We start from the raw sequence: 14,421 nt of genomic DNA, 5'->3' as shown, positions 1-14,421 counted from the left end.
AAAATCCTGCTCCTCACATACAAGGTCTTAAATAATCAGGCCCCATCTTATCTTAATGACCTTGTGGTACCTTATCACCTCATTAGAGCACTTCGCTCTCGCACTGCAGGCTTACTTGTTGTTCCTAGAGTATTTAAAAGTAGAATGGGAGGCAGAGCCTTCAGTTTTCAGGCCCCTCTTCTGTGGAACCAGCTCCCAGTTTGGATTCGAGACAGACACTATCTCTACTTTTAAGGGTTAAAACTTTCCTTTTTGCTAAAGCATATAGTGAGCCTGGTTCTGCCGGAGGTTTCTTCCTGTAAAAAGGGAGTTTCCCACTGTCGCCAAAGTGCTTGCTCATAGGGGATCGTATGATTGAGTTTTTCTCTGTGTGTATTATTGTAGGGTCTACCTTACAACATAAAGTGCCTTGAGGTGACTGTTGTTTTGATTTGGCGCTATATAAATAAAACTGAATTGAAAATTGAATTGAATTTTAAAGCAAAAGGACCCTTAAAAGCTTCTTAAGCTCAGATAACTCCATGTGCTGAACTTGTCGTTAACCCACTATTGATCATGTGTGTCGCCACATGAGCCAAGGTGTGAAAAATGATCATTAACATCATCACAGCTAAGGGGTGAAATCGCTGAGATATTGCTCTATCCCGTCATATGTTTTAAGAGATTTCTTTACATGTGTATTCCTTTTATTTCCCTTCAGCCTCATAGGGAACGTTTATGCTCCAGTGGGTGGTAGGTCTCTGACCTACTCTTTGACCTACAATACCCACTCCAATGGGAATCAAATAGGTATCTATTTTTCTTGGTGAACTTGATGTTTTCATCCACTCAGGTCATGTGTTCATGAAACCTCTACCTCTTGTGTTTTGATTTTTAACCAAGTGTCATCTTGAATAAACCAGTAGGTGTTTCTTCATTTGAGCTTCTTCTTTAAAGATGTTGACCTTTGAGTGACACAACCCTTGTTGTATTTTAAATATGTGATGGTAAGGCAGTCTAACAGGGAGTAAATCGGATTGGGGTGAGGCTCTTACAACTACTATGACCTGGATTACTGAAAACCTACGCAGACATTTCACAATTTTTTATAATTTCCTGTCTGTTTAAAGGTTGCGTTTCATGTTGTAAAGTAAGAATGTATTATGAAGTACTTGGATGAGATAAAATGGGACAATTTTCAGTAGATTCACCACACATGAGATTTAAGCTACTAGTATGTTTATAATAACTGTTGTATTTGCAAAAATGTACAATTTTAGTTCATCTTAAACTTTATAGAGGACAAAACAGTAATACCTGGGCACATTTGGCATGGTATCAGCTCACTACTTTAACAGAGTACTAAGAATGTTTTAAATTATGAAAACACACAGTCATTCGTGACAACAATGAATTATATATGAGGTATTTGCAGTTAGTTAGTTAGTGAGCAATTAATTACACATGAGAAACTGAGACTCTTGTGAAGAGGCACAACAATAAGCTGAAGTAAGTTCTGTCTGTTCCCTTCTTATATCCTCCTATAAGGCTATGAGAAACAATCCCAGTTTCCCATGTGGTTCTGAGGAAAAATTACTTTCCCACCACTACTCTAAAATTTATTTTATGAAAAGAAAAAAAAAAGCTATCATAAAAATGGTGTAACTGGACCACTTTATTTTTGCCATTATTTTATTTTTGCCATATTTTTGCCATTATGTTTTAGCTACTTTGAATCATCTTATCATTACTGTTGTATTTGTTTACATAACCGTAACAGTGTACCGTACATTTAATATAGGTTCACCAAGTACACTTAAGCTACTCGCTGAAGCTTTTACTTTGGAAGGTCATGGCGGAAATCACGTGTTTACATCGGCTTGCTTGACGCAACGGCTTTAAATGGGAATACCCTCGATCCGCTGTGGAGTCTCCTTTAAAAAAATCTTACCGCGTCACTGGGACGCGGATCCGGGAGCCGGACACCTAGCCGACCATCCCCGCTTATATATGCCCTCCACCGGTAGGCCGTTTTCCTCTCTGTTATTTTTCTTCTTCTTTTATTTTTTAACGTGTGTCACATTTAAATGGTTACATTAGCCTTTTATTTTGCTCCGTTCATGCAATGACCGGCTTATGACTTTCAGAGGTAACCGCTCATACAGAAATAGTTCGCCGGGGTTAAAATTAGATAGCTTAGTGTGTAAATGTGTGCTATTAATAACGCAGTGGCTGCTGGGGAGATCAGGCTTGTGCTCACTTGGCACATGTGTGCACCAAAGCTGCAGGTTGCATGTCATTTTTTGTTCCTGGAGGCAGCCTGTTTGTTGTACACTTACATGTTATGAATGTTTTGCAAATATTACCAATCGATCAAGTCAGGTCTTGTTGTTTTACTTCCTGTATGCACCCAATGCCCTCTGTCGCAGTCACAGGTACAGCTAGATTGCAGTGCTGGTTTAATAACATGGTTGTAAAATCAGCCTGGCCTTCTAGGGCGTATTCGTTATCCACCACACTCCTGTTATGTTGGTTTCCAGGAACACCAATTATGTTCCTGGGTCAATTTGACCCGGGCTATGTTTACTCATCCAAAAGTGTCAGAAACACTGGCATTGATTATTTTACAATTTTCTTTTATAATTTTGATTTTTTTTGTTTTGTTTTCTGTAGTGATGCAGATGACATGTGACATCTCTTATCAAATCATTTCTTTTCTTTGATCTGCCACTTTTAATGTTTCCTACCTTGGCGGGAAAATGCTCACGTGAATTTAATAATGGCTCATTTTCACACACACACGCCCGAACAAGTGGAATGCATCCCACTGTTAACACCTTTGCTTTTCGTTTCTGCCATGAGGTGTCTAAAGATTAATTGCCATATCTGCAAATATGACATATTTATGTCAAGTTTTAAAACTTGGCATGAAAACTAAAAGGAGGTTACAGGAAAAAAATTGTTAAAGCTTTACATTTTTCAAAATATACACTCCTATTCATCTTCAATTCAGAGGAATCATAGCTCTTTTCATAAAAATGTCTACATTTCACAGTAACTACTCCAGTAGATTTAACATCCCACCAAACGTCTGTGACATAATCAGGCCTCTCTTTGCTGGAGTTACAACAGGCCTGTAAAAGGGGAAGCCTTGTGCAATATATCAGCTATGTAAACAAGAGACTGGCACTGCTGGAAGATGTGGCCTCTAAGTTTAAATAATTGATTTTAAAAGGACTGAAGGCATGTCTGTGTGGAAAGAGATTTAGATAAAGAGTTTAACAATTTTCCCTTCTTTGGGGTTGTTGTTTTTTTTTTTTCTTTCATTAATTGCAATGAACATCCTGTTTATGAGGTACTTTTGTTTCATTTAAACTCCCTTCCTTTACTCTTGTAAACACACATTTCCCCTTCAGCTCGTAGCCTCATTAAGAGTCTTAATGCATGTTGTTGTTTTCCTCGCCTGGTCTGGTGCTTCAGTTTAATTTAACCCTGAACTCTCTGTGATTTAAACAATGATTGATGACTTTTTTGGCTTCTCGCCATTAAAGTTTTACACCAGGATGCTATAAAACAGTGTGCTTCAGAGTCTGCTGTCCTTGACGGTGAGAAAAAAAGGGCTCTCTGTTTCATTCCTTCCACCTCTGCTTTTTTCCCCCCCCCCCCAGAAAGAAATCACTCACCAAAGATGACAGCTCCGTTAACGCCTGCCGCACCACAGGATCAACGCTTTTTGGTGTTGTTTGACTTCGACGAGACCATCATTTGCGAAAGCAGCGACGATGCACTGGTGCGTGCTCTGCCAGACAAAGAGCTCCCTGCCTGGCTGAAAAACAGTTACAGGGAGGGGCACTACAATGAACACACGCAGAAGATTTTGGCCTACATGGCTGAGCAGGGCGTCTCTAAAGACTCCATTCGTTCAGCAGTGGAGAAGATCCCACCAAATCAAGGCCTCATGAATCTCTTCCAGTATCTGCAGAGCCACCAGCAGGATTTTGAGCTTGTGGTGGTCTCCGATGCCAACATGTATTTTATTGAAACCTGGCTTAGGCATGCTGGGGTGCGTGACCTTTTCAGAAAGATTTTCACAAACCCGTCCAGTTTTAATGCGGCTGGTCAGCTTGTGCTCCTCCCTTTCCACTCACACTCATGCCCCCGTTGTCCTGATAACATGTGCAAGCAGGTGATCCTTCGGGAGTATTTGGCGGAGCGGCAAAAGGAGCGTGGCGGCGTTCCCTTTCAGAGGGTCTTCTATATTGGAGATGGGGCCAATGACACCTGCCCTTCTCTGGCTTTGGGGCCCCGGGACACGGCTTTCCCCAGGAAAGACTTTCCAATGCACAGGCTGCTGAAGGAGTTTCAGCAGTCTGCCAAGTTCAAAACAAACATTGTACCTTGGGTCAGTGGCGAAGACATAGTAGACTGCCTGAAGAAAATAGTGGAGGAGAGATGAGAACTGCATGTCTGTACTTGTGAAAGAAGGTCTGTAAGAGGGGAACAAGTGCAATAAAGGTGCGCCAACACTAGTCCACTTGGCAGGCAGGTAATGCATGATTTTAGCCGAGCAACAACCAGACCATCCTACAGATGTAGGATTTATTTTATTTTTATTCTTCAACTTTGTGAAATCTTAATTGAAAATGATCAAATGTGGTAGTAAGAGGTTCTAAATAGCAGATTCCTTTTTGTATCAGGCCAGGTCTTTCCCCTTGTTTCCACTCTCTATGCTATGATAAGCTAGCCAGCAAATGGTTAACTCATAGTGCTAATGGTTTTTAAAGATAAATATATATATATAAATATAAAAGGCTATTTCATCCCAATTACTCTGGTATTAAACATGTATGCCGCATTGTAACTCGCGTGGTATTAAAATTCATTTAGCTAGCAATAGCAAGGATATTTGATCAATAATAGATATGCAGTATTCATTATGCACTTTGTTCTCCTTATCAAGTCTGATAAATGGGAGAGAACATCGTAACCAAATTGTCATGCGTGCTCTGAAGTTGCCGTTTATGAAGCAACCATCCCCTTCGGTAAACGTGTAGTTTACATTTTTGAGCAATGCGAACTCTGATGGTTTGCTTCTCATCTTAACTGTATGAGATTTAATTCATGCGGAGATTTAAACTTTTTCTCTTTAGTCACGCTTCCTTTAAAAACACTCCATCTACGTCCACATAAGTAGGGCCAGGTGTTATGAAACTTTCTGGGACATAAGACCATGTTGTGTAGCCAAGAACAAGGTCAGAAAAAGATAAGAGATAAGATGACATACGCCAGTACCTGTGCACTCCCCACCTCCCATTACTGATACCTAATCTGGGCTTGATTGCACAACAGTAATTTACACCAGGCATGCCGTAGACACGCAGCTGCCGGTCAGCCTAACGTTATTCCCTGTCCCTCTGAAACAATGGAAAAAAGCCAAATGCACTGTACCAATGTTAGAAGGGTTAATGTAATGGAATCATACCATATTAAAAACTTCTAGTGATTATTTTTACTGATAAGATGTTTTCATTTTGGGTCAGGATAAAGAAGTTCTTCTTTATATTTGAATGCTTTCCCAGTCGATGATGATTTTCAGTATATCTGCATAATTACCTCAGCATGTAAATTCATTTCTTCCTCACTAAACTTGCAACAGGGGAAAAATATATACTTAGTATTGTTTGGTATTGACTATGAAGAGTTAATTAATGCATTGAAGGGTATTCTTTTCTTCATTTTTTGTTTACAGCAATACTTTACATCTGTTAAGTCTTGAATCCCTTGTGAGACTGGTTTCAGCATTAGAAAAGCTAATATTGAACTATGTTAGGTTAATGCTAATCAAGAGTTCTGTTTCCTGGTTGAATAAAGTCCATGTTTGTAAAGGGAAAAGTGGGTGCTAATGAAAAGAAGTAAAACGGTAAAGTAGTGTGTGTAACTGGTGACATTTTTTTTAGCCTTAACAAATGGCAAATTGTTGTGTAAGTGCTGGAAATTTACTTTAAGGGGTGTTTTTTAATTTCTCAGGGAAGGGAGACTTAAACAAGCAACATCATATAGCAGGATTTGTTTATTTTGTACTGTTGAATTTCAACCAAACAAATTTTACTTGTGAACTTATAGATGTTCATGAGTCTGACTCTGAAATTTACTGAGCTCTAAACCTAATTCTTATCCAATGCTGTGTTACAAATATGCTGTGGGCGTTCCTCTGTATCGTACTGTAATTGTAGAGATCATGGTTTAATACTGTAAAAACATTAGTTTACTTTAAATCTGTGTACCTGTAAAACTAAAATAGACTTTGGTGCAATAACTAAATGCTCTATACAGAGAGGTTATACTGGATGAAAAACTTGACTTATGATATTTTTATGTGTGTTACTCAACAACAAATCACTTCAATATTGCGATTTTTAGACAACCATGCTTATATTACAACAATGGGGGGGGGGGGGGGGGGGGGGGGAGTAAAGGTCTTGTTTTTCGATTTTGCGGTTTGTTGTATATTCATTACATCAAAAGTTCTATTATGCGTGTAATGTATCATATTAACAGGAATATAAAGCCATTACCTGACAATGTGTTTTTGTTGTCTGGTTTATATCTGTGACACAAAATCAACACCCCGTAAAGATGAGTTCTAATTTATAACAGCACATACAAAAACACCACAGAGCTTGAGCACAGCAAATCTTTTTATAGTATAAAAAAATATACTGGAGAAAATAATACAGTTATAATTCATCTTAAGCTGAAATGGCCTTTGAGAAGAAGTATAGTTTCAGTTGGGGTTTGTATACCAGTCAGCAACTGCAATCATGATATCAGTGTTAGTGTTTTTCTTAGTTCAACAAATTGCCTTTTCCTAGTCAGGATGTGATGAAACCATGAACGATCTCCTCAAGGTCATTGATAGAAACCCATGCTTTAAATTTAGGTAGAAGTCTTGACTGACAAGATGACTTTAACGACTGGTTTGACTTTTAAGTTAAGTTTAAGAAAAGAATCAAAACCAAGCTGAAGTTTAAGGCTTTTGAGGAAAGGCTTGTCAAACAAACCAGTTAGGGATTAAAGTGAAATATGGGTATCGAAAACCAGTTCTTGTTGAGAACTGGTTCCCACTGTTTCAATACCTTGGAACTGGTTGCGGAGCGTCATTTACCTGGCAGGAAACACGACGCCTAAGCGGCTCAAACCCTCAAAAGTTTGATTATACTTTACGAGAACGGATGACAACAGGGCAACTTGCAATACTTGAAAAGTAGATATTTCATTTAAGTGAGGAAACACTACGAATATGCAAAAGCATTTGCTCACAAAACACGCGATAACCTTAAATGAATGTCATGTTTTTAATTCCGCTCCGTGAATCTCAACCCAGCAGCAGCGGTAACGTTTGTACGTCCTCTGCCATTAATGCGGCAGGTAAATAATCAACTAACAGTGCATATTATGTTAGCATGATCTGCCCTATTACAAAACCTGCATTTAGGTGACCATGATGAGAGAGACAGACAGTCTGGCTGGCTCAGATGCTGGCAGTTGCCGCTGCAGTCTACCGGTAGCGTCTCCTTTCAGGCCAGGACAGACGAATGTCACCGAGCAGTGACTAAGTTTGTGGTAAAAGACTTGCACCCATTTGCCACAGCAGATGCCCCCGATTTTCAGTAAGTGAATGTGTTTAATTGTAGGCAGGGACATTACTGGATATTCTTGTGTAATTGCTACAGAATAATTTATGTTATACTTTCTTATTGCTACAGAAGAATATTTATTTTATTATTTTACATTTACAATTTCTTCCCCCGGGGACCCCGTGACACCCCATTGAAGAGCCATAGGCTGTGGATCTCTTAAGGTGGGTTTGTAAGGCCACGTTACTCCTAAATTTCTATCTCGTTCAAAGAGAAGATATAAAACAAAGTTATAAGCTAATCGAACTTAGTGTTCTCCTTTTTTAAAAAGAATCGATAAAGAATCAAATCGTTAAACAGAATCGAAAATGGAATCGGAATCGTGAAAATCTTATCAATACCCATCCCTAGCCAAAAACAGGAGGAGGGAGGTTAAGTACACAAGTGATTGTACTAAAGATTATTAGACTTCAGTTCCTCTAAAGAGCCATTCCTATTTAATACGTAGATGTAGAAATTATTTAAACATTATAATCAGCTGACCACTGATATTCAAAAATATTAACTAAAATATTAATAAAATTCTAAACTAAAATCTAAACCTAAAAGTTTATTTTATAGCTGCTAGTTGTTGCAGTCTCTGAAGCCTCTTCCAGTTAAAAGGGATTTTTCCTCCCCACTGTCACCAACTGCTTGCTTATAGAGGATGATCAGATTCGTGTTTATCTCTAATTATGTAGGATCTTTATGTTACAGTTTATAAAGAGGAACATTTGTGACTTGGCACTATACAAATTTAAAGTCTGAACCGAATAGTGTTTTATGGAGAAAAAAGGAACATCTTGTTGCCACCTATATAGAGCATCTTCAAAACCAAAGCTTTTGTGTGTTGTTGCAGTGGTGAGAATCTATTAAAAGTTGTCTCACTCAACAGGCAGGAAAACCAGAATGCACTACGGGAAGAAGGCAAGATGCTTTGTTGGGAAGCCTTGGATCCTTGCATCCATGTGGATGTTACTTTGACACGTACCACCTACCCTATCTCTGTGTTGCAGACCATGTACACCCTTTCATGGAAATGGTATTCTCTGGTGGCTGTGGCCTCTTTCAACAGGATAATGCAAAATAAGGCACATGGTTGTAAGGTTGTGCCTGATCAGTTGAACTTGGACTTTATAATTTGGATCCTCATTGGAAGAGAGCATCAAGCCAAGAAAAACACTTTAACAAAAGACTGTTTTGTCCACAGCTGTTCCCAAATAAGGATACATTTCAAAATTAAATTATGTTGTGAGAAAAACTCAATTTCTTGAAAATAGTGAATTTAGATTAAGTCAAGATTGCATTTACAAAGAGAAGATTTTATTTTCCTTTTTTTTTTTTTTTTAGCAACCAGAACAGTAAAGTCTGGTTTTAGTTTGGGGTGGTACGAGTCTGTAATTGTTACTTGTTGATGTTGTTGGTTTGAAGTTTATGTTTAGGGAGAGATGACGTCAAGGCTGTGTTGACGAAATTAAAAGATGAGGGAGTGATGTGGGGGAGGAAACGGTGAGCATCTCAGAGGCACAGGAGATCTAATCTTCCTTCTCAAAGGAGATGATATGTTTATTTATCATGAGGCACAAGAGGAGGAAAGAATAATACCACTTTTGTAGCAGAAGCACAAGACACAGAGATGAAATGCTAAAAAAAATATTTTTTTATTGTGTGTGAAAATGAGAAAAAGAAAACAGTTAAACAGTAAAGTTTCTGGGACATCTTTATAATAAAAGCACTATTTGGATAACATGTTTATCCAGTTTAAAGGCTGTTGGGTTAATTAGTGTTTAGAAACTTTCTGAATCAAAAGAAACTCCTGTAAACCCAAGTGTGTGTGTGTTTGTGGCACATTCACTCAGCTTTTTACAGACAACACCAAACAATACTGTTGTATTGGATATAAACTCGTAGCGCATTAAATCCTTACTGAGGTTGATCATGTTACTGTATGCTACTGTACTATGAACTACACATCTTTTACAGTCAATTTGAGAAATACTGTACAGACAATGAAAATCCATGAGTCATTTTTTGCCTGCAAAACTAAAAGAAATTATTAAGAATTTTTGAAATTAAACTTTTAGAAGTTTAAATAGTATAATTTAAATGATGTATCCCAGCCTAAAGAAATTTTTACTTCTTCAGAAACAAGCAAGGGCTAAATGCTAACACCTCTGCTCTGCTAGAAAAGGGTGATTTGACTTTTTCTTGTCAGGGGCAGGTTCCCAGGATCACATATGAAAAGGCACCTTTTCACCAGAAGATGGCGCCAAGTTATTGTGTCGCTGTTAAATCAGCTCAGGAGTGCCCTCCAGTGTGAATGTGACTTTGGCAAGTCCTTACATTATCCCAATTATTTAAGCCAACACAGATTAATAAGAAAACAAAGTGACATCAATGGAAGCAGGGTTCCTCTGGCACAAACAGCAGTGCTGATGTGAATTCATGAAACATGGCTCACAGGATATGACAGTAAAAGCTCTAGGCTGCAGTGATGGAGATGGCGTATGAGGCGCTCCATGTCACCACGTTAGTTTAAGATGATGCTGAAGTCTGCCAAGTAATTCGTTGATTCAGCTCTCTTGCTTGTATGGCCTGTTTTGTTCATATTTAATCTGCTGTAACCTTGTTGCTGCCTTTTAACCACCGCTTCTTCTCTTGTCTCTCTACGCTTCATTCTTCTTCTGTGGATTGACTTCTGTCAGATTAGATAAAGACGAGTCTGTGTGATCAATCTTTTTACCCACTCTCTTGGACATTGTTCTCCCCACATCTGATTTCTTCTCTCTGATTTATCCTGTCACTCCGTCCCTCGGGTGATTCCGTGTCATTGTTGTTGTCTACCGTCATATTTTCTGTTGTCAGTCCAGGACCCCAATGATAATGACACAACAAAAAGCTGACTGTACAGGACACTTGTAGCCCTCACTATCCCTGCCTATATGTTGTTCTGCAGTTCCTTTTTCTGTATGATCTATCCATCACACTTTGAAAAACATGTCTGCCAGCTCTGGGCTTTTCCAACTCTCAGCACAAAGGATCCTACCAGAATTGATTCTTCAATAGAGGTCGTATTGAGCTGGTATTAAGGAGAGACGACATGTATTGTCTGTATAGTCAAATAAACAAAAGACAGCCTGTAGTCCAACCCCCTTTTTGATGACCTCCAGAGGTAAATAAATGGATAGAAAACACAATTAGCATCAGTTTGAGGAGAATGATGACAAATCGTATTTGAGGATCTCAGACTGGTCAATGACAGCCTCCTGTTGTAGCTCCATACATCAGCTGATACAGCCCTTCCTCCCACCAGTAAGAGATGACACTCAACTGTTGAAGTGCTTTAAACGGCCAGTGCTGCCAGATGATTGCGTTTATGGATAACCTCATTGATTGTTCTCCATTCAATTACTCCCTCAGAGGTGAGAGATAACTCAGTTAAGAGGCTCCGGCCTTGTAAGAGGTCACTCTGAATTAGGATGTGAGCTTTCTAAGCCAAAGTGCTATCAGGCAGATTTGACTTGTAAGCATTTTGACTGCTCTGCGTTTGATTCTTCTAGTGATAGTTTAAGAGAACACTGGGAGCCAAAAAGTCATGCTAATAGCGTTAGGCGGTGGCCCTCCCTAAAAAGAAAGTTAGCAACAGAAAGAAATGGAAAGGAGTGGGAACTGTGGGCCATCTGAGCTGACGTTTATCTAACGTCCTTGAGATGAGCTGTAGAGATAAAAACAAGAGTACTTCATTGCAGACCATCAGCCACAGAGAAAAACAATGCCTGAATTGTGTCTGCGTGTCCTTGAAGATGCTAAAAATCACAAAATAATCCTCCTTGTACTGAGAAGCTTTCATTTCTGAGTTATCTGCTGAATGTGTGCCAGTGTGCGGGAAACCAGGCAGTGTTTGCGATATAATAAAGTGTACTTTCATAGCAGCAATTGAAATATCCTATTTTGTAATCTATAGTTTCCACCCTGGACTCCCTCACTGCAACTTCACAGCACCCCCAATTACAGCTTAACTGTCCCCCATCTTTCAAACCTCCTTTTACTTTGTAATCTGATCGTAGTATCACCTTACCAAAGGTATAGATGCCATTACACACCTATTTTTCAAGTATGGGTGGTCTTCTCTTCCAGAAGTGCAGCAAACAGACCTTTATGTGTGAAATACATTCAGTGGCTCTTTAAGGAAGCTTTTATCCTGTGTAACCAAAGCCCAGCGGACAAAGTTGAAACAAACAGTGGGTGTCTGTTCAGTCTCAGACTGCACCATATACAGCATGTGTCTGAAAACACTTGCCTTTGCCCTTTTCATGAAGCCCTGGCTCATGACTTCATTTGTGCAGCAAGAAGAGAAGGATGAACCCAGACAGTTTGCGATGAACCTTTTCCACATATCAGTGGAGGTGACAGATATGTTAGCAGCACATTTTTCACATTCATTCCCATTCATTGTTGAGCTGAATATTTCGCACCTAATCCATCATGCGCATTAAAACCAAGTAAAGTCCTTCATCGCTGCCGATCTTCCATGAGAAGAAAAAGACAAAGATAAGCGAGAAATACTTATAACCCTATAAAAACATGACAAAACAAAGGACTGTGTGATGTTTATAATATCAGCAGAACTTGCAGTTGTTCCTTTAGTATTTTTTAAGATATAAAAGGTAACATAAGTATGGTTGAGCAGGGTTACCAGATTCCTACAAACAACAAGTAAGAAATCCAAGGTGGGATGGTCTCAGATTTTGACATTTAGTAGTTAAATACGCGCAAACTGTGGGTAAGGGTCTGGCATTGATCATGTCTTGTATTTGCATTTCCAAACTTAAAGCTAAAAATGTGTTTTTGTAGTCTTATGTTATAGTCTTTGCACACTTGCATATTCCCTTTTCCATCCTGATTACTGTTAAAGCTATTATTTCAACTGCTGATCTGTCTGATCATCATCTGTGGGTTTCAGTATTGATGCATTTAAAGATCAGCACATCTTCTTTTTTTAGCCACATGTTTCTTACATTTACTTTTATAAACATGGGACAGATGGGACAAGGGATAGAAAATGGTCTGCAGCACATCACCATGGCTTTTGAGGGCTGTGAAGAAGTATTTGCCTCGTTCATGATTTCTTTGATTATGCAAATAAACAAATTTTAATACTACACAAAGATAAAGTAAATACTAAATACAGTTTTTAAATAATAATTTAAATTGTTAAAATAAAATAAACGATCCCTTGTGCGAAAGAGTAATTGCCCTCCAAACTTAACAACTAGTTGTGCTATCCTTGGCAGTAAGAACTGCCATCAATAACTGGCAATGAGTCTTTCACATCGCTGTAGAGGAATTTTGGCCTACTCGTCTTTGCAGAAATGTAAATTCAGCTAGACTGGAGGGTTTTCCAGCATACACAGCCTGTCTAACGTCGTACCAAAGGATCTTAATCAAAGTAAAGACTTTGACTAAATCACTCCAGAACTTTCATTCTGTTTTTTGAATCATTCAGACTTGCTGATGGACTTTCAAGTATGTTTCAGATCATTGTCCTGTTGCGTATCCTGAGTGCTCTTAAGCTTCAGGGCACAAACTAATGGCCGGAGATTATCCTTTCGGATATTCTGGAGGAGAGTAGAATTCGTGGCTCTATCAATTACATCACGCATTCCAAAAAAAAAAAAAAAAAGTTAATTACAGTGAATTTGTGATTTAATAAGGCATTACTTCTTCACTTTACTTCTTCATTTACTCAGTTTTTTTTCTCTCCTTCTGCTTTTTTCAGCTGCTCCTAATAAAGGAGTGGCCACAACAGATCACTGCCTCCATCTCCCCCTATCCCTAGCATCCTGTCACACCAACCCTCTGCATGTCCTTCTTAACTACATTCATGAATGTCCTCTGTGGGCTTCCTCTTTTCCTCCTGCCTGGCACCGCGGTCCACAATATCCTTTGTCTAATATAGCCACTATCCTTCCTCTGCCCATGTCCTCACACACCTCTGTTCCTCTAATGTATTCATTTCTAATCTTGTCCATCCTGGTCACTCCTAGTGAAAATGTTAACACATTCAGCTGTCTTTTTGTCAGTGCCACTGTCTCCACACCATACATTGCAGCAGGTCTCTCCACCATTTTGAAAGCTTTTCCTGTCACTAATCAACCCTTGCATTCATCTCCACCCACTCCCTGCACTCACTTCTTCACTTCTCTTGTGCATTATATAGCTGACCCTAGATATTTGACCTCATCCACCTTCACTACATTTACTCCTCACATCTTCATCTTTCCACTTATCTCCCTCTCATTCACACACGTATTCTGTCTTCCCTCTACTGACTCTCATTCTCCTTCTCTCCCCCGCATACCTGTCCTGGTACTCATACATCGGCTCCTGATTCTCACTTCTGATCTTCCTGTTTGATTTGGCCGAGATCTGACATCAGATCCTGACTGGGGGAAAATAAAAGACTACACTATACAGCACTTAAAATCAGAGCCAGTGATCATCCAGCTAATTTATGTAGACAGAAAAAGGCAATGTGTCCCTATACTTGGGCAGACATGGGTAAATTAAAATGGTAATGACGCTGTCAGGCTTTAAAGGCAGATCAACCAGAACCCTGGCATTTAACTGTCATCTTTTTGATTTTAACAGAAAAATCAAGAAGGAAAATTGCCTTATGATGCATCACATACTCTCTCTCTCCTACACACACACACACACACACACACATGCCCAGAAACCCCTCCTTCCCGCTTCAGCCAGTTTG

The 14,421-nt window shown here is 39.2% G+C and overlaps 1 protein-coding gene across 3 annotated transcripts; it reads left to right on the top strand.

Annotated features, from left to right (window-relative positions):
- Positions 1-1,866: 1,866 nt before the first annotated feature.
- LOC146512671 (putative phosphatase phospho1) lies at positions 1,867-14,142 on the top strand. 3 transcript variants are annotated; one of them, XM_085170901.1, is made up of 3 exons: positions 1,867-2,002; positions 3,648-7,649; positions 8,551-14,142. In XM_085170901.1, the coding sequence occupies exons 1-2, from the start codon at positions 1,882-1,884 to the stop codon at positions 4,433-4,435; spliced, it is 909 nt and encodes a 302-aa protein (XP_085027027.1). In that variant the 5' UTR covers positions 1,867-1,881; the 3' UTR covers positions 4,436-7,649; positions 8,551-14,142. The 3 variants fall into 3 exon arrangements, with proteins under 3 accessions (XP_085027027.1, XP_085027028.1, XP_085027029.1); XM_085170903.1 differs by lacking the exon at positions 1,867-2,002 and adding an exon at positions 2,010-2,128; XM_085170902.1 differs by lacking the exon at positions 8,551-14,142 and having other exon boundaries at positions 3,648-7,705.
- The last annotated feature ends 279 nt before the right edge of the window (positions 14,143-14,421 follow it).

Source organism: Neolamprologus multifasciatus, chromosome 8 (assembly GCF_963576455.1).
Source record: "Neolamprologus multifasciatus chromosome 8, fNeoMul1.2, whole genome shotgun sequence".
Taxonomy (NCBI): domain Eukaryota; kingdom Metazoa; phylum Chordata; class Actinopteri; order Cichliformes; family Cichlidae; genus Neolamprologus; species Neolamprologus multifasciatus.
Note: the sequence above shows the minus strand (reverse complement) of the source record. Positions and strands in the feature narration are given on the sequence as shown.

Coding starts and splice junctions, on each gene's coding strand:
- LOC146512671 (XM_085170901.1), top strand. CDS start 1,882: ATGGGAATACCCTCGATCCGCTGTGGAGTCTCCTTTAAAAAAATCTTA. Junction 2,003..3,647: donor CTTATATATGCCCTCCACCG/GTAGGCCGTTTT, acceptor CCCCCCCCCCAG/AAAGAAATCACTCACCAAAG.